At 39.1% G+C, this 19,896-nt stretch overlaps 1 protein-coding gene across 2 annotated transcripts in view; it reads left to right on the forward strand.

The window, feature by feature from the left end:
- Window positions 1-499: 499 nt before the first annotated feature.
- vaspb (vasodilator stimulated phosphoprotein b) overlaps window positions 500-19,896 on the forward strand; it is a 41,145-nt gene continuing 21,748 nt past the window's right edge. Inside the window, exon 1 of one of the 2 annotated variants that reach the window (XM_057838282.1) lies at window positions 500-970. In XM_057838282.1, coding sequence (XP_057694265.1) covers window positions 966-970 — 5 coding nt within the window. In that variant the 5' untranslated portion in view covers window positions 500-965. The remainder of the gene's footprint in view (window positions 971-19,896) is intronic. The other variant, XM_057838280.1, reaches the window with a different exon arrangement.

The following is a 19,896-nucleotide window of genomic DNA, read 5'->3' on the forward strand; positions in this document are numbered from 1 at the left end:
CCATAAACCAAAGTATATCAGTAGCCGTGTCCTTAAGTCTTTCTGATAGTTTCCCCCCTCACCTTTTTACTGCAATTATATAATGAAACCCTGAAATTATGGCTTTTAGTTTTGGTGTGCCACCCCAAGATTTTAAGTGGCCGCATCTGGCCACCCCTATGAAAAATTTCTGGAGGCGCCACTGGCAACACAATCTGTGCCTTCACATATAAAATTATGCTCACTTTTGATGACTTTCGGACATGTTACATTGACATGAAGGAGTGTTATTGTAAAGAATACCTGAGAATGCTTTAGAAAACTGCCCTCTTGCAATAGATGGTGTCATAGTTTTGTTACATTTTACGTTTTCCTTTAAAGTCATCGCGGTTAAATAATAATAATAATAATGACATTGTCGCCCACCGTCAAGAAGAACGTGTGTGGTGTGGGGTTTTCCCCCCCGAGGTGTCCTGAACGCACCACATGACCTCACAGTCCTCTTTGAAGCTAGCGGGCAGGGCCCACAATGAGTTTACAGACTTATCGACCGCGGAAAAAAGTCTGGCTTGGTATTATGAGTCCAGAAAGAGAGTTGGCGCCGCGACGCTTATTAAAAGAGGGGATTTTTGTTGTTGTTGTTTTACAGTTGCTTTGCTACGTTCCGGGTACCCAACTTTGAGCGAGTAGAAACCAAAGTGAGATCGTGATTGGACTTGACAAGCCCGCTGCGCTACTGTATCCACCCCTCCCCTCCCTCCTTTTGCAGCTCCACACAACCAGGAAATCGTCGAGGTGTGCTTCGATTATCCCGCTAGTTGCTACCCCGTCTGCGGGTGTAGATGCGACTCTACTTCTCAGACAAATTTCCAAGTAGTCCATATTGCTGTTGTAAATTCGGGTAGTTTGACTTTAATCCCGCTGGCTTCAGCTTTTAAGTGAGTCAAAGTTGCCCGCGAGGAGAGGAGCTCCACTCCAGCCGAACAATGAGGTGGGTAACAGCGACTCAAATCCCTTCATCGTCTTTGTGTTTCGAGGCTACACTCTTGGTTTGGGCCATTAGTTTCAACAAAAGGGCTGGGACACCATTCGCTTAGTATAAACAACCGTTGCTCTTGCACCATTGGCACTTTCGAACAGGCGCCTGGTTGTTTCGGTCACGTTAACAAGGCAACGAAGTCTACATTTTTGCTTTTAAACTCTGAAACATAAAGTATTGTGTTGCAGGTTCACGTGAACTTGCCGATGAATGTGAATTTTTTGCGAATCAGGAAGTGGGTACGCGTACTGACAGCCCTGTGCTACCTGTTCAAGCTCCCTGAAAGCTACTCTAGTAGTTAAAGAATGAACAGGTTAGATGAAAACTTTGTGTATTTCAAACGATCAGTATTGACCTTTCATTGTGTGTTCGTGATTATGTTCATCACATTGAAATATTTAATAGCGCATGCCCTTTTTGGGGTCACTTAAAGCTTTCAGGGTGTTGCCTAAAGACATAAAACTTTAGGATCACCAGTTGCCCAAAATGCAAAGCAAGCGGTTCAGGCAATAGCGTCCATTTCTTAGCCGCACATTACATTCATGTGTCTTGTACTATTTAGCTCCCTCTGGTTTTTGCAGCAGAGATGAAATTGCTCAGTGGAAAAAAGATGGTGTACTCAAATTCCACATCCTGTCACAGCCTGTGCAGTTAGAAATGACATGCTGTTAAACCACCACTCTTTACTTAAGATCCTCAATGCCAATTTGGTATATTCATTTTACAGTGGTAAGCAACAACCTTTTAGAGTTTGCAGTTTTGAGTGTTAAGATTGGGATTTATAGGCATTAGATTGACAGTGCAGTGTTGGTCTGATAACCTGTGTGACTAGTTCTTTATCTTAAAATTCTTACCCGAGCTGTTGCCGTAACAATTGGCCTCTTCAGAGAGTCACCTTTCCTAACCTTAACAGCAACTTTCCATAATCTTTAAAGAACCATATTAGGTTAAGGCCAGATGATAAGGGCTTGAAAATAGGTAAAATATAAATAGTTTAAGCCCCATGTTTTTTGCTAAAAAAGAATAATCATCAGTAATTGGGACGAGAATGAAACGTGTGTACCGTGAATCAGCATTGCTGTCGCCATTCGTGTGTCTAAGTGCGTGAGCTTATCAGCTGTTTTACTGTAGCGTATTTTAGGATCACTGGAGATGTTGGTCAGCAAAATCAATTAATTGACAACAAAACATTGCTTCTTTAGTGTGTCAACTGACACATCAACAAAATGTACTGTTAAGTGACTATCAAGGTAAGGTAAGTCTTACCTTTAATCTGTAGCTTCTCTGGGGATGTCCTCAAAGGCCTAATCATCTGTCCCATTGTCTGTTTTCATAAATGTGATGTGACATAGCATGGAATTCCACCCACCACCACCACACTCTTTTATGCAAAAGATTGATCTGAATGAATGTGTGACCTGGTCCAAATTTGTAATCTGTGATTTGATTGTAATCGGTGTTGTATGTCAGACTGTTTTTTGAATTTTTCAAACAAATAGATTTTAAATTGCTGACTGTGTAACATCACAATGCCCTTTATCATGTACTGTAAGTACCTTTTTTATTTATTGTGCTTCCAACACATACTCACCAGTGGACATGCCAGGGCTTAATATACACACTTGCCCACAACACACTCGCCAATGGTCAACCAAAGTGAAGAGCTTAATTGTAAACAATAAATACTCAGATTCTATCTAGTCAATCATATCGTATGGAGAATCACATTGTTTGCAGATGCAAGCAAAGAATGACCAGCTAAAATAGTTGAGAAAACAACACAAATTCCTTTGTAAACTTGACAAAATTACTTCAAAATTAATGAAAAATTATCTAAAGCCGCCTTTAAGCCTAAACTTTCATAAAAATATCTATGCCAAATGTCTTTTATTTGCCAGCAAATGAGCAATCTAAGGACCTTGACAATTCGGAAACTTGCTGATTTGCCGGCCAGTGACGTCATGCACGCATGAAGCTTGGTAAACGTTTAAGAAAAACTGGTGATGTAGCCAGATTTTGTGATGTCGCCTTTAGAGCGTATACATCGCGCATAAAGTGTAAAGTTTTTGTGCTTAGTAATGTATTAGTATGCTAGTATCAGGTAGCTGCTTATTGTATTCAAACCATAAGTTGCGCTGACGTTCTTACTCGACTAGTAGGATGTACAAGTCCCTTCAGGCGTCATTGCCATCTATGGGTGATACTTCCAAATAAGTCCTGTTGCCAAAAACGTGTTTTACAGTATTTACAGTATTTTGGACTTCTGAAGGGGAAATCCACTTCCGCATTTGATTTTGTTCTGATAAAATTGTGTATGTATGCATGTGTGTAAAAACAGAACAGTGTAAATGAGTTTGCATATATCATACGTGCACACAAGGCATCTCTTCTGCTTTCACTTCCGTTTTATTTTTATAAAGCACTTTGTGCTGCATTTTTTAATGGCTGAAAAGTGCTGCAAAATTAAAAGTCTAATTGTGATTTACCTTGATTTTCTCTTTTTGGTTTCAGCCAATAGTTTTCATTTCGGTGCATCCCTATTACTTACTGCTCAATGTTTATATAATGCCAACCTTGCTCTCTTGAAATATAATTTTCCCCACAAAATACAACAATATTTTGTCCTGTTTTCTACTATGATATAATCTCACGATGCTAATGTATTACATTGTTCTCTTAAAAATAACTTTCCTTAAAAAATTCCAACGTTACACTTTGAATATTACCGTAATAATTATTTCCATAATAACTTTGCGTATTATTCTTGTATTTTTTTCATAATTAGTGTCGCCTATATCCTCACAAAACCTCAAATTTGTATAACATTTGTCAAGTCATTGATGTAAATACTGATACAAAGCATTCATTAACATTCTTAACTTACGGTATGCCTATTTTTTTACTTTTAGTGATTCAACACAATGATAGTGTTGTGATTTCTTTCACTTGCATTTTGCAGGTCCCACTATCTTTTTTAATTCATAAAAATAGCAAATATTGTCATCTCTGCTTTTGCCGTAAGCTTGATGTACGTACATACAGTAGAAATCATAACAGTATCCCCCAAATGCCTGATTATCCATTTCTTATAAGTATGCACTTTCAACAAGGCGGTTTTGCACAGACCCATTTTGACCTTATGTTGTCACTATTAACAAAAATGTGTTTATTCATAAAATACTCCCCAAACCAACAATTTCTTATTCAGTCCTTTAGAATCCCTGTTGTTTACTCAAATTTTTGACAATGAGATTCTCACTCTTTTCTGCCTGGTTGTTAATAATTAATTATTGTAAATCTCCCGTGCCACAAGACATGCGTACACCATAATGACATGACAATACAACAACACTATTGGTCGTTACTGTAAATAGAGATAAGAGAACAGGTTTCAGTCAAGCAATAATTAAACACTCGAGTATGTAGTACATGACCCACTTTACACACACTCTGATTAAATCTTATTTTCCTTATTACGAACATTAACAAATGGAACCTAATGGAACCTTTCCTGACTTTGACCCTCAAAACATTTATTTGTTATCAACAGACTTTAATGAGTGTTGCAAACAGGGGAGACTCAACTCAATCTAAATCAGGATTACGGTATCTAAGATTTTTATGTTTATTTCCCGGTATTTTCTTTTTTCTAAAAAGCCATTTTCACATAATTCTCCTAGATGAAGGGAAAACTTAATGCAAAAGAACATTTCTAAACACCCTGTATGGTGACAATGATCTTTTGATGCCATCTCAGACTCGCACCAGTCTCTGGATACGACTGAGTGACATGTGGTGTTCTGTGTGACCGGTCTTCTTTTGTTGATATCACCTTGTTGAAGTGTAGACTGGAATGCAATGTTATGTTCTTTGTCATTTGTCCCTGTGGAATGTAAATGTTGACCCACAACTGCAGCCAGTATGTCAAACGTGTAACAGTTTGTCTTCAATAAGCCAAAATGTATATTTGGAGCCGCTGTTTAGTGTACAAATCTTGCCATTTCTACACATTCAGTTGTCTCTTTGCTCATCACATCTTGGGTAAATATAAAGTTGCACAGCTGTGTTATGTCAAAGAGTAAGTCAGGTCAAACTATGTAGAATTCCAGAGATATTTTCCCTTCTTTCTGTAGTTCCCTATTTGTCTGTCTCTAACACCAATGACATTGTTTAGTACCACTGGATTAATGGTCTGCTTTATGTTTCAGCGGTAATGTTAGAAGGGAGATTCCGGCCCACATGATTCATTCACAGGAAAAAAAAAAAACAAGGTTTAGAATGATGGTGGTTCTAAATCGGCACCATAACCACTTAGTCATTGTGAGCCTTAGGCGTCCCCACTTCTTAACTCAGTCTTATTGATCAGCGCTGTAAGCAGCAAAATGGACTCCTCCATCTACTTCGTCTCAGCTTTATTAGTTTGTTTTGCACAACTGCCACAGTATTAATCAGAGATGGAGCTTTTTATGTATTGTTCTTCCCCGTTGATCAAAACCTCCTTGCCCTAATGTCCCAACAAGCCGGAAGCTTGGATTTAGCAACATTGTGCCTGCCTATATACGTAAACTGTGCAAGATGTAACCCGTTGTGTTTGCAATAGTGGTGTTTTCATCTCATGGGGTTATGTAATGTCCTTAACAGTAGCTGGGTTGATTCTTACAAGTCTACACTTGTGGTAACTTACTTGTTAACTCAGAATTTTCTTTTGAAATCTGATCTATGCGGCACCTAACATGGCTTTTCGTAATGGTTTCCTTTTCAAGTCTTAAAAACTTATTTCAAATATTAGCCTTTCTAAATAAAGTTAATTCGAATTGCAAAACATACATTACCTCAAAAATCAATCAGTGACATTTAGGGAAGTGGAATCCTCACTTTTAAGAAAATAGCTACATTGTGCTGTAGTGTGTAGTGTGTACTGGATAATCAACAGTAGTTAATAATAAGGTAAATGTTGGAATTCCTGCCTGAGATGGATTAAAATTAATGGTTTTATTTAAACAAAAGACAACTTGTGAGTCTCGTCTTTGTCGCTCTCTGAATTTGGCTCGCACAACATCCCAACTCTGCAGTCCCTATTCCCTGAAACATGTACCCCTCTTGGTCCTCCCACCTCTTCTACTCATAAATAGGCCATTATTCTGACCTGCCTCATGGATTAGCCACTTTGCTGCAACATACAAAACCTTCTATTGTCCTTTTTCCTTTTTGGTGGCTGATGTTTTCCTACTTTAATTGTGGCATTTGCCTTTTTATGTTATTTATGATACAATAGCTTTTGCTCTCATTAGGTTGTCTCACATTAGACAATTATGAATAGAACGGGCTATTTAAGACTCTGTATGGGTTGCATGAGTGCGCGTGGCATGGCCAGCCTGCACACCTGGAAATGCACCATCAATGCAGAAAGGTACCGTAATTTCCCGAATATAAGGCGCACCCGTGTATAACGCGCACCCCAAATTTACTTGTAAAATCTAGGGGAAATTATTGTACCCGTGTATAACGCGCACCCTCATTTTAGCACCAATAAATAGAAGAATACAAGAAAACAGAGCTCGTGTACAGATACAGAAATGTCATTTTACTGACTGGTGAAACACAGCACAAGCATAGCACATTGGTAGTTCAAAACATTACCGTAAACTGACAATATTGACGGTAATAATATGATCTGATAACTTGAACTTACCAGAATCTAGGAGAAAACAAAACAGATGTGACTTTTCTTTTAAAGGCTGCTGTATAACTTGTTTCTTTATGATGACTAAACGTTTCCTCCATGGATTGATACGGTAAAATGAAAGTGAGAACGTAAGTCGGAAATCCGAGAGCGCTCATCGCTGTCGAGTGTCGACACGACAGTAACAATAGGAACGATTGTTATTTGGGTTTGAGTTTCCCGAGGGACAGATATAGTTGACGGACACAGGAAGTCTGTGTTGTTACATTTGTTATGGTCCCGAGTTGCGGAGCTGCAATAAACGTTGACTCAAATGAGTTCAAGAAACCAAATTCTGTGCTTTATGAAGAGTGGGGGAAAAAAGCAGAATTTAACACAGACAAAATCATTCGGCCGATCAGAGTGAAGTATTACCGAAACAAAATGGTTATGTCACGTACTGTAATGGTCGGCAACGGATCGCCGCATACGTTTCTTCAACACAACATGGCCATGTCAATAGAAAAAAAAAAAAAACAGTTTATATATATATTTCTGTCTCCATCCATGTACCCGTTTATAATGGGCACCATGATTTTACAAGTTGATTTTGGGGAAAGAAAGAGTGTGTTATATTCGGGAAATTACGGTATATTAAGGTTCTAGAACAATATATGCCCCCATCCAGACGTCTCATTCAGAGTAGGGTTGGGCGTTTGAATTTGAACGGTTTTCAATTCCGGTTCCAAACGATTCTTGATTCCGATTCTTTTTATAGGCAGGGTAAAAAAATTGCATAGTTTATATTCATTTCTGAACTTCTCAATTTTTTAAATGATATGAACTTTCAATTAACTATGAATTTCTCACAGGGTACTTGTATATAAATGTCAGTCTTTGAACTTGAATATGATGAAGTTTCTTTCCACTGGAGTGCACTTTCACAAAGCTGTTTATTTTTCAAAAGCTCACGGAGAAAACATTGACACGTATTCTTTTGCCTATGTTTTAGAGTGTGTTAGGCTCCAGGCATATTTATATGTTATTGAGCTCCCACTAGTGGGTTAACCTGGTGCAGAATATCAAACAGACAAAAAAACTACTTGTAAAATCCAGTCCAGATTAGTAGCGGGTACAGTATATAAAATCAAATTTTTTTTGGTTGAAGCATTAGTATAAATTCTTCTATTGATTATAATTTGATGTAGATGAGGAAAAATAATGATTTCCTTATTCGTAAAACCGATTCTAAAACAAAAGATGTTTTTAATACTGTTGATTTTAATGGAGGCTGCAGCGCGCTACATAAAGTACGTAGCTGCTTCTATAGCTACTTTAGCTCGATGTAATACTACGACTTATTCTCGTACTATTCAATCCATCCATCATCTACCGCTTAATCCGGCGTTGGGTCACAGGGGCAGCAGAAGACAGACGTAATTTATTGTTTTACTTACATGGTTCTGCCTGGCTAGAGGACCGGATCCCATCGATGCTCTATGCCCAACCCTACAGAAGACGTTGCATTTTTTAATGTGATAATGTCGGACCACACGCTGCATTAATTTCAACATCGTAGCTGAGTAGGAAAGTGGATCGGGGTATTAAAATGGTCAGCATGCATCATAAACGGGAAGGTGTAACAAAGAAGGTCCCAGACAGTTGAATAGCTCAGAGGCCTGTATTGGACAAGAATGGGCGAGTGTTCCTATTTCTAAACTTGAGAAACTTGTCTCCTCGATGCTCAGATGTTTGCAGACTGTTGTTGGATGAAGGGGGGGTGCCTCACAGCTGTAAAAATGCCCTTGTACCAACTTTCTAGAGATTTGTTGACACCATGAAATTTAAAAACAACATTTTCCTCTTGAAATCATGCAATTACCCAGTTTAAACTTTTGAAACATCACTATCACTAATGTTCTATTCTGATGGAAATATTGAAATTTGGCACTCCCACATTGCATTGATGTTATTCACAATTTTTAAAAAGCGTTGAGGGGGCGGGAGTCATAAATTGTGACCTTTTAGTTACCCTTCGGCTCTAAAGAAAGCACTAAATATTTCCCTTTGTGACAACCAGTGAGACTCTGTTTCTCTTTTGTTTTATTTGAACAGTACAATTCTCATTTGGGGATGCAGACAAGGAGTCAGTTGGGTCACTTTTGTCATCTGCTGGAGTGTCAAAACCCACTCATAAGTGGATAGTTTCTGAATCTTCAACACAACAATAACAGCCTAGGCACATGGCCAGCAATTTTTTTTCTTGAATTTGTTCACATTTTTTAGTATTGGAAAGTTGTTCCACCACCTAAGGAAACTTTTATATGACATGTAAAATACTACCCCAAAATACTTGAACGCTTTATTTGGTAGTCATGCACTGTCTTGAATGTGTCGTGTTAATATTACAGTAATTTTGTTGAATGATACTACTGAAAATGATAAACCCGGTTTTTGAAATGTTCTCTTTCGACTAAATGCTGCGCCAAACTCCCAATAAACTCCACCTTGTGCCACCTCTGGAAATCTATAATAGCTGGTTGCTCTAGGTCGCTTTAATTGCCTTCATTATGACTGATATCATGTTTCATTTCGGATGTCTTCATTGTAATACACTGCTGGCTGAGGAAACAGGCCATCTTTAAAGCTTTAACACAGGGGTTTGAAAAGAAAGTGTAATTGTGTTGAAACTTCTGTGGTGTGGTTTGCAAAGCGGATATTTCTTATCCTGTTGTACAAATATAACTATGTTATTAAGAAGAGTTAGACGAGGGAAATATAAGGTTATGTGATACAACAGAAAAGGTGAATTTTCTTCAGTATGTTAGCCTCCTTCTTTGGCCTATACTAATAGAGGATTATGCTCCGACCTGTAAAAGGAATTGAGCTCTAGGACAGAGGTGAGTTGGTTCCAAATATGGGCATTGAGTTTGCTGGTTGTGCTCACACACACCAGTACCTCAGAAGCCGGAGGGAATTTAAGTGGTCTCTTGAAATGGACAGAAAAAGACTGTTTGCCAAAGCCTATTCAGGTTTACCTCGATGCTCTATAAACAATGCCAGTAAGAGTATGAGTCAGCGAGGAAAAATGCTGAGAGTTTTGCGGAGTGAAGACGTTTCAGCTGACGATACGATTCCATTCACACAAAGATAGCGAGAGGAACTAAGAATAGCTTGGAAAGCCAGAGCCCTCGTTTTTGTGCATTTGGCTCATGAAGACAGAAAGTAATAGCCTGCAATCTACTATGAATTCAGGTGTGGGGTTTTTTGTGTATTTTGTTGTCCGCAAGTGCCTGGCAAAAAGACAGTGGCATGAGGAAAATATTTAAGTTCACAGATGCTGATGTCCCTGCTTTTTGAAGGCATAGGAGGAAAATGTTTCGCATAAATCATTTATATTTTATTGCCCCCCCCCCCCACACACACACACTTTGACTTGAAAATATATTTAGTACCGTATTTTTCGGACTACAAGTCGCAGTTTTTTTCATAGTTTGGCTGGGGGTGCGATTTATACTCTGGAGCGACATGTGTGAAATTATGAACACATGATATCATTTCACATGTTATATTGGTGTTTTGGAGTGACACTGATGGTTTGGTAAACTTGTTGGAATGTTATTTGTGCTATAGTTATCTGAATAACTCTTAATAACTATGTTACGTTAACATACCAGCCACGTTTGCATTTCGTTGTTCATGCATCATGTAACATTATCATACTGTACACTTGTTCAGCATGTTGTTCTCTATTTTATTTTTATTTTAAATTGCCTTTCAAGATGACACATCTGTTCTATGTGTTGGATTTTAGCAAGTAAATTTCCCCCAAAAATGCGACTTATATATGTTTTTTTCCTCTTCGTTGGGCATTTTATGGCTGGTGCGACTTATACTCAGGTGCGACTTATAGTCCGAAAAATACGGTAGTTTAAAACTTTGATCAATCAGTAACAGTGACCAATCCTCAGTCATTTCCACTTCATTTGCTCCTGAAGACTGCTGCCCTGAAACAAGGTCCAACATAGCCTTTTTGAGTGGTGCCCCATGTAAAAGTTTTGTTTAAACCTGAATAGACCCTACCCACGTGACGTCACAACTCCGCTCTCCTGAATCGTACCGCCCACTTGTCCGTCAAAACATAGTGTTAACCTGTTACGGCTACGTACATTTCTCCTATTTACGGCGTGTTTTTCTGCTCCTTAACATTAATAATCAAAATGGTGAAGGCGTGTGTGGCTGTTGGTTGCACTAACAGAGAAGATGGAAGGAGAGACTTGAAGTTTTACCGTATTCCGAGGGATTCCAAGAGAGCGAAATGGACGGCTGCAATTCGACGTGAAAACTGGGCATCAAAAAATCACCACAGACTATGTAGTAGTAGAGCAGGGCGGTAAACCGAAAATTTACCGTCACCGAAATTCTTAACGATGACCGACATAATTTTGACCATGTCGGTAAATTCGGTAAATTAATAAAACAAGAAAATATAGTCTTTTCATCCCGCTTTGATTCTGTGTTGTTCGTCTATGTTCATTCCCCTTTAAGAAAGCAGTGAATGTGCTTACGTAGGGAGTCACGTGATCATCAGGAAGCCAATCAAACAAAAGCCCGGTAAGCTAACGCTAGCAGCTAACGCTACAAGCAAAACGTGATGGAGTGTGGCTTAAGGGAGGTTCACCAAACTTTCAACCGACATTTAGTAGACTCTTGGTGGCATCCAGACGGGCTTTCACCCGCTGTCCTCCTTTGTTCTCACGATTTCCGGAGATGGTGCTTTCAGTGCTTTCTACTGGTAGCCAGGCTAACGCTAGCTAGCGGCTAACGCTACAAATGAACGTTATGGAGTCGGATAGCGGCTCTAACCTTGTCGAAACGGCTGAACTTAATGAGTGGATTGGGCACGGACTGCATCTAGCAATTACTATGTGGCGTTATTTTGTATCTGTCTGTGTGTGATTCCTCTGATAGCTTTTGTGATGGTAAAGCATTCAGCATAAAGTACAATCCAACGGCGAAACTTATAATGACTGAGAAATGGCCCCAGCTATTTTTATTGTGCGTGCATTTATTAAAAAATGCACTGGGGGGAAAAAAACCCTTAAACCATAAAGTAAACACTTGTATTTAATAATTATGTCACAGCAGCCATTAACAATAAGTTGTCTTTTTGAAGTGTACTGTTCAAGCTGCAAGTCATTTGTGTTACAATTACATGTTTGCACAGGCATATTGATTTTGACAATGTACATTGTTCAAGTCATACACGCCGTTATAAATGTTCATACTTGAATTCTTATCGCTTACAATACATTTTTTATAAACTTAATTTTTAGACTGCATGTACAATTGTTAAATACAGTGTATCAAATTGAATGCTGGTAAATAAATCAACAAGAAATAGTTAATCTGTATTTCATGCATTGATTCAGATTTTCAAATTATATAACAGTCCGCTTGGGCGAATTTATCGTCATTTATCGTTATCGAGATAAATCTGCTCAATTTATCGTGATACATGTTGAAGGCCATATCGCCCAGCCCTATGTAGTAGTCATTTTATATCCGGTAAGATGCATTTAAGATATACTTAGAGGGTTTTGGGCTGACAAATAACCACAATTAAGATCATTGCGAGGCTAATCGCCGACAACATACGACGTAGTACGACATAGTTTCAAATTCAAGATGTTTGTGACTTCCCTTTCTTCCACCATCGTTATTTTTTGAATAATATTTAGCTGTTACCAAGTGAAAGAAACTGGCCTCGTCTACGGGGCTGACAAATAACCACAATTAACATCATTGCGAGGCTAATCGCCGACAACATACGACGTAGTACGACATAGTTTCAAATTCAAGATGTTTGTGACTTCCCTTTCTTCCACCATCGTTATTTTTTGAATAATATTTAGCTGGTACCAAGTGAAAGAAACTGGCCTCGTCTACGGGGCTGACAAATAACCACAATTAAGATCATTGCTAGGCTAATCGCCGACAACATACACGTATGTATGTAGTGAGAGTGCTATCGCTAAACCATATAAACATTAAAAGCCTTAACTCCATTGACAAACGACATGAAATACACTAGACTTGACAGTGGATGTTAGCAATAACAAAAGATTTTGAATTGAAAATTTCGTAACTCACCTTTCCAAGCACAAGATAGATTCCTGCCGAATTTTCGTGGAAGAGGACCTGTTTCACCCAACCAGCAACGAAGTATTTATAAGCCTCCAAGCTCTTGAAGTTTTTCAAATTTTCGTGAGAATAGGCTGATTTTGTGTGGACAAGATAATTGTAAATATCAGCGTAGCAGATGTCAGGCAGACAGGGCGAAGACAGTGGGTCGAAAAACATCGATTTGGGCATCAAATATGGATCTGGCGACTGTATAGAACGAAGCTTTTCCACATAACGCCTTTTATGCAACACATCCAGTGAGTTTACGGCATCAGAAAGCACCGGGTCTTCCATGAAATGCATTTTAAATTCCTCGATCAATTGAAAACAATGCTAATAAAGAGACAAAATGACGGACAAGTGGGCGGAACCACACAGCGAGCACGTGGTTTTGTGACGTCGGTGGGTAGGGTATATTGGAACTGCATGGTGATGATCAACATATTTTGCAATTAATTTAGGGGGGGCCCTCTGAAGTTCTGTTGAAATATTGTATGTTTATATTTTCTTCATTTTGATATTTTTAAATTTGTGATATCATGATAAGACATCCAATCTAATTTAAAAAAATAGTATCAGTTTAATCTACAGAATGAAACAAATCAGTTATATAATATCATTATATTTTAAGAAAATTGGTCAAGTAGGTCTAGGTTTCTAAATCAACGAAAACGTGTTTAAATTAGAATGATTGTGATTTCTAGGGATGTACAGATGCAATCTCGTGATCGGGAATTGGGACGATCGCATTATTTTTCAGATCAGAATCGGGTGAAAAGGATAGGGTTTTTAATATAAAGGAAAAAAATTGGTTTTTCTGCTTCATGCATGTACAGCCTCTCATTTTCCCTCTTGCTGCTTTTCTTGGTCAGCAGTGCCCTAGAGTTAGCTACTTAAAGTTAACGATGATTGACAGGATTGTAGCTTTGATCTTGCCAGAGAAGCTTGGTAGCTCTGCGATTAAAGGCGCAAATGTTTCAGTCATCGTTTAGCTTGTTAAATAGTATCGGTAGTGTGCTGTGGCAACTCATTGTGTAAGTGAGAGGCTGTTCTCAGCAGCGTGAGCAGATTTGAGTGGACTCAGTTAAACATTTCATCAAGAAAAGCATTTTTCAGTGTTATTCTTGTTTAAAAATATTTCACATTATGAAGGTGGCACAGTGGGACAGTAACCTGTTTAAAACTTTTGTTTAAAAATGGTAGCAACAGTTGGACATCACTCATAGTGGTGCACATGGTCCACGGTCCAAGGGCATTCTAGAGGTCATCATACAGGCTCAGGACTTTGTAAAAGATCATCAACCATGCTGTTGTGTGTGCTGAGTCCCCAATATCAGCCCCACATCATGACCTCATTTAATATACTGTAGTGTGTGGAATTTAGTCCCCACACATTGATTGGGCAGGAAAAAATACTGCAATTTCTGGAAGACATACAGCACAGGTTTCATTATAGTTAAACAGGGAGGAAGGTACACTGAGGTATGCTTGTTTTCTCATGTTTCCTCTTTGAAACATGCACTTCCTTTTCTCACTTCTTTGTGCATTGAAGCCTGTCTGCAATTAGAGATTTCTTACTAATCTCGAGTGAAATTTAAATTACTGCAGAAAGGGAAAGTCTACATGCAGACAGTCACATGTTTAAAACTTTTGTTAAAAAAAATTTTTTTCGGTATCTAATCGGGACTCTGAATTGACAGGTTCTCAATTGGGTTACTTTGACTCGGGTACAAAAATATGCGACCGGGACATCCCTAGTGATTTCATTTATGTATGAGTTATTTATGCGGTTTGAACATTAAATGTTGTTTTTGTAGTATATTTGGTTAAATGAATGTTGAAAAGGATTTGTACATCATTGTTTTGTTTTTAATTACGTTTTACTGAACTTGGGTATGTATTTCATAGGATTCCTAACTCCACCTGTCACCAGAATAGCTACATTTGTGTTGGAAGCCTATAATTTTATTGTAAATGACTGTCACAAACATAATGCTTTTACAGAAAACTCCACTTGAACTCCATGTGCCTTTTATACAAAAACCAATTAAGGGCATGGAATTGCTCTGAGTACTTTGACTCAGTGATATAAAGTATTTAAAAATCTGATATGTTGTGTGCAAATCCCAAAACTATCTGGGTACTTAGATGTATGAAATTGCCAGTTATAGACCCCACTCACCAACGTCACACAATGACGTGTCGCTGTATTGTTCGTCATTGTTTATCCGTATTCTCAGTTGTTTCAATTTGTCGTGCAATTTATAGTGCAATTCATGGAAGCCCCGGTGCTTTCAGACGCTGTAAACTCATTGGATGCGTTGCATAAAAGGCGTTATGTGGAAAAGCTTCAGTCTATCCATTCGCCAGATCCATATTTGATGCCTAAATCTATATTTTTCGACCCGCTGTCTTCGCCGTCTCTGCCTGACATCTGCTACCCTGATATCTACAACCATCCTGTCCACAGAAACTCAGCCTATTCTCACGAAACTTTGAAAAACTTTAAGAGCAGCACTCTAAGCAACATTACCCCGTGTGACCCTTCCAATTTTCTAAAATGGCGACAATCAATCAAAAAAAAAAAGTTGACTGCGATGGCCGACGCTTCAAGGATAGGTGGATATTGGACTATTTCTTCAATGAAATACGCAACAACTGTGTCTGCCTCATTTGCAAAAAGACAGTCGCTGTTTTCAAAGAGTTCAGTGTGACGCGATATTACCAAACAAGACACGCTGACATGTACGACAACATTACAGGGAAGATACGCAGCGAGAATTTAAAGCAACTTGAAGCTAGTTTAATTTCACAGCAGCAGTATTTCGCAAGAGCCCGAGTGTCGAAAGAGAACGCCACAAAGGCGAGATTGTTGAAATCTCGACAATCAATAAAAAAAAAAAAAAAGTTGACTGTGATGGCCGACGCTTCAAGGATAGGTGGATATTGGACTATTTCTTCAATAAAATACGCAACAACTGTGTCTGCCTCATTTGCAAAGAGACAGTCGCTGTTTTCAAAGAGTTCGATGTGACGCGATATTACCAAACAAGACACGCTGACATGCACAACAACATTACAGGGAAGATACGCAGCGAGAAATTAAAGCAACTTGAAGCTAGTTTAATTTCACAGCAGCAGTATTTCGCAAGAGCCCAAGTGTCGAAAGAGAATGCCACAAAGGCGAGATTGTTGAAATTATGAATTAAAAAAATAATAATAATAAAGCAAATGTGACACAAAGAAGGGCTTGCTAAAATTTGTTTAAATATATTGTTCTACGTAAATCAGCCAAGGTAGCCCCCCACATTTTTACCATACCAAATCTTGCCCCCTTTGCAAAAGGTTTGGACACCCCTGTTTGATGATCCGTAGACGAGGCCAGCTTCTTTCACTTTTTACCAGCTAAATATTATTCAAAAAATAATGATGGCAGAAGAAATAAGCATCTTGAATTTGAAACTGTATGTTGTCGGCGATTAGCCTCGCAATGATCTTAATTGTGGTTGTCAGCCCAAAACCCTCTAAATATATATTAAATGCATCTTACCAGATATAGAATGACTACTACATAATCTGTGGTGATCGTTTGGTGCCCAGTTTTCTCGTCGAATTGCAGCAGTCCATCTCGCTCTCCTCTCCAGGTCTCTCGGAATATGGTAGAACTTCAAGTCTCTACATCTATCTTCTCTGTTACTGCAACCAACCGCCACACACGCCTTCACCATTTTGATTATTAATGTTAACGAGCAGAAAAACACGCCATAATAGGAGGAATTTACGTAGCGGTCATGCGTAAACACGACGAGCTGACGGACAATATGGCGCGGAGTCGTGGTTGTGACGTCATGTGAGTGGGGTCTATATCCGATATTGCTTTCAACACTGAAAGGCAAAAGACAAGTAACTCCCTCACCCCCTTCGTTGACTTTAGATGCAATTTGCAATTTATTCAATCAGCCAAAGTAAGGTCTCAAATCAATTACCAGTACTCATTTTTTATTCTTTTTCGGGAGAATTCTTTCTAAAATTGCTGCTCCTTAATTATTCAAAGAGAGATCTAAATGAAATTTTGTTGATATCTTCAAGGCATCTTTCCAGTTTTTTTTTTTTTTTTTTTTTTTTGGACTGAACAATTACATTAACTGTGGAATTATTAAAATCAACAATCTGTTGTTTGTGGGCGGCTCGCAATGAAATTCAGTAGATACAGTATACTCTAGGGATGTGTTTGTGTAGGGATGTGTTTTAGAGCTCAATTGTTTTTTGTACCAAGGCTAATTAATGTTAGTTCTGTGAAAGCAGTCATGCTCTTTTTCACATTGCGTCTATCCTGCATTCACTTGTCACAATAATAATTTTGTGGTTGTCATTCGATTGTCAATCTAAAGAAGTAATTTGTCATTTTATCTTGCCTTTTTACACAGACCATGACTCATCAAAAAGAGTACAGTAATGCCTCGTTTTTTGCAGTTAATAAGGGCCAGAACCACCCGCATAAAGTGAAAATCCGGAACGAGCGATTTAATTACAGTACCTGCCTGATGCGTGCAGGGAACGTGGGGGCACACCTCCTGGATGTCGTGTAGGTCCACTCACAAGCGAAGAAAATGTGGAGTGGTCATGTGCTTAATTTGCAAGTAAAATAAAAGTAAAAATTTCACAGGAGATGTTCGAGGTTTGTAGCAGGCTTTGGGTGCTCTCAAAGCAGGTAAAAATGGTGAAAAATACCTCTGAAAATGACCCCGGAGGTCCTGGACGTGTTTGGAGGGGGTATAGTGCTTCATTTTTGGGTTATAAAATGGTCAAAATTTCCCTGGAGGTTGTGGAGGTATTTAGCGGACTTTGGGTGCTCTCAAAGTGAGTAAGACTTTGTACTGCTGAAAATGACCCGGGAGGTCCTCTTGTCAAAATTCCCCGGTGAGACTGGTGATAAAACAAGGTAAGAGGCTGGGCGAGGCTGTGATGTGTGCAGCCAATCAGCTCATGAGATAATCGTCTCTTATGTGTTCAATTGTTTGTCAATCAGCACAGGGGAGACTGCAATGGTACATAGCCAATCAGCTCATGGGATAAGGCCACTCTTATTGATGGACTCGCCAGTTAATCATAATAGGAGAGGCTGCAATGCTGCTCATTGATGCTCTCATACAGGTGTCAATATCCCAGCAGGAACCAATCACACGTCTTGTATGAGTGCCCATGGGTATTGAAGGGAAAAAAGTTTTTTTTTTTTTTTTTTTTTTTTTTTTTCTTTTTGCAGTATGTGCAAAGCCCCTGAGTCATGCTGTGAAACAATGTCTCTTGTGTCTCAAATTGAAGCAAAACATATGTTTTCATTTTTATTTTTTGCTGAATACTTTTTAAAAGCTGCGATGCACTGAATCTGTGAAACGTAAACCACGAACTCACAACGGATCACTCTATACGTAATTTTAAGCAATTCATCAAACTCGATTCTCCCCTTTTCATTGAAGGTTAAGAAAATAGAAAACGGCAAAAGCTGTGAAATGCTCATTGTGTTCCTGTTAATATAGCGAGTTTGTCTGTTCAAACAGCACTGATGCTCCCACCAACTAATTTTGATTGGCTCATTCAACGGCGAACCAGACCATTGTCCAAGTAATGATACCCCAGAATTTCACTCAGTTTCCACACCCTGTCATACAAATAATTGTATGTAATTGCTAGACAGTCGCAGAGGACATAGACACACAACCATTCACGCATACACTTACACCAACGGAAAATTTGAAATGATCAATCAGCATACCATGCACGGTTTTGGGGGGATGTGGCAGAAACTCGGAGAAAACCCACGCAGGCATGGGATGAACATGGAAACTCCACAGAATAACAGAAAAAAACTTGTGTTTATTAAATGCTTCATTTAGTGAGTCCACTCAAATTCACTCACGCTGCCGAGAACAGTCTCTCACTTAGACAAAGAATGTGTTGGCACAGCACACTTCAAACTGGGCTGCTGCTCGTGTGAAACAAGTTTAATGATGATTAAAACATTTGTACCCTTGATTGATGAGTTTTATCAGGCCAGATCAAAGCTACAAACCTGTCGATCAACTTTAGGTTTTAGGTACCAAACGCCAGCTGCACTGGTGACCAAGAAAAAGTTTGGTCGCAATGCTTAGCACAGTACTTCTCAAATAGTGGGGCGCGCCCCCCTGGGGGGGCGCAGAGCGATGCCAGGGGGGGCGCATGTGTCCTCGGGGAACATGCTTTTTTCTTTTTTTTTTTTTTTTTGCCGGACTGGAATAAAGTGTACTTGCACATCCACTCAGTGGGTGGCAGTGGCGCTCTCATTTTCAGAGTGCGTGCAGTATTTTTGAACTAAGGAAGAGCACTCAGCACACAGAAAACAGACATGAAGAGCAGTGCGCCGCCGCCGTTTTCGAAAGCCGTTTTCCGACCGGACTCACTCACACAGCGACCCACTGTCTTGTCCGGTTCTCACGTCGCCGCCTGAGAAGTGCCATTTTCGGCTTGGGATCGTCACGACGACCGCCCTCACCTACGGTTCTACCTCGGCCGCCGAGAATGCGCTTTTTTCGGGCCGTTTGCCTTTTAGCTTTGACTTTTAATACAGTGGGGTGATGAGGAAAGACTACTGTTTACTGTGTCTGAAAATAATTACAGTATAGCGGACTGCCAGAAGCCAAATCAATTAAGACGCCACTTAAAGACATTCGACCCCAATCTCATAGATAAGCCGCTTGATTGTTTTTCAGCGAAAACGTGCCGAATATTGCCAACAATAGTCCTGCTTTGTCAGTGTTATATCAGTAAACCAGTGAGCATTGTTAGCATGCTCATTGTATAATGACTCCACACCATTGCAAAGGAGGTAATACTGAGTGTGAGCAGCAAAAATAAAAACTGTCCTTCTGTCCAAGGACACTCTTTTTTTCCTTTATTCATTTTTGTTTTTTCGGTCAAATTTTTTGGCATATTGTCCTCATGAGTAAATGTTTCTAATCAATTTGAATTTGTTATTATTTACGGATTTTATTAC

Source organism: Corythoichthys intestinalis, chromosome 6 (genome assembly GCF_030265065.1).
Source record: "Corythoichthys intestinalis isolate RoL2023-P3 chromosome 6, ASM3026506v1, whole genome shotgun sequence".
Lineage (NCBI taxonomy): Eukaryota > Metazoa > Chordata > Actinopteri > Syngnathiformes > Syngnathidae > Corythoichthys > Corythoichthys intestinalis.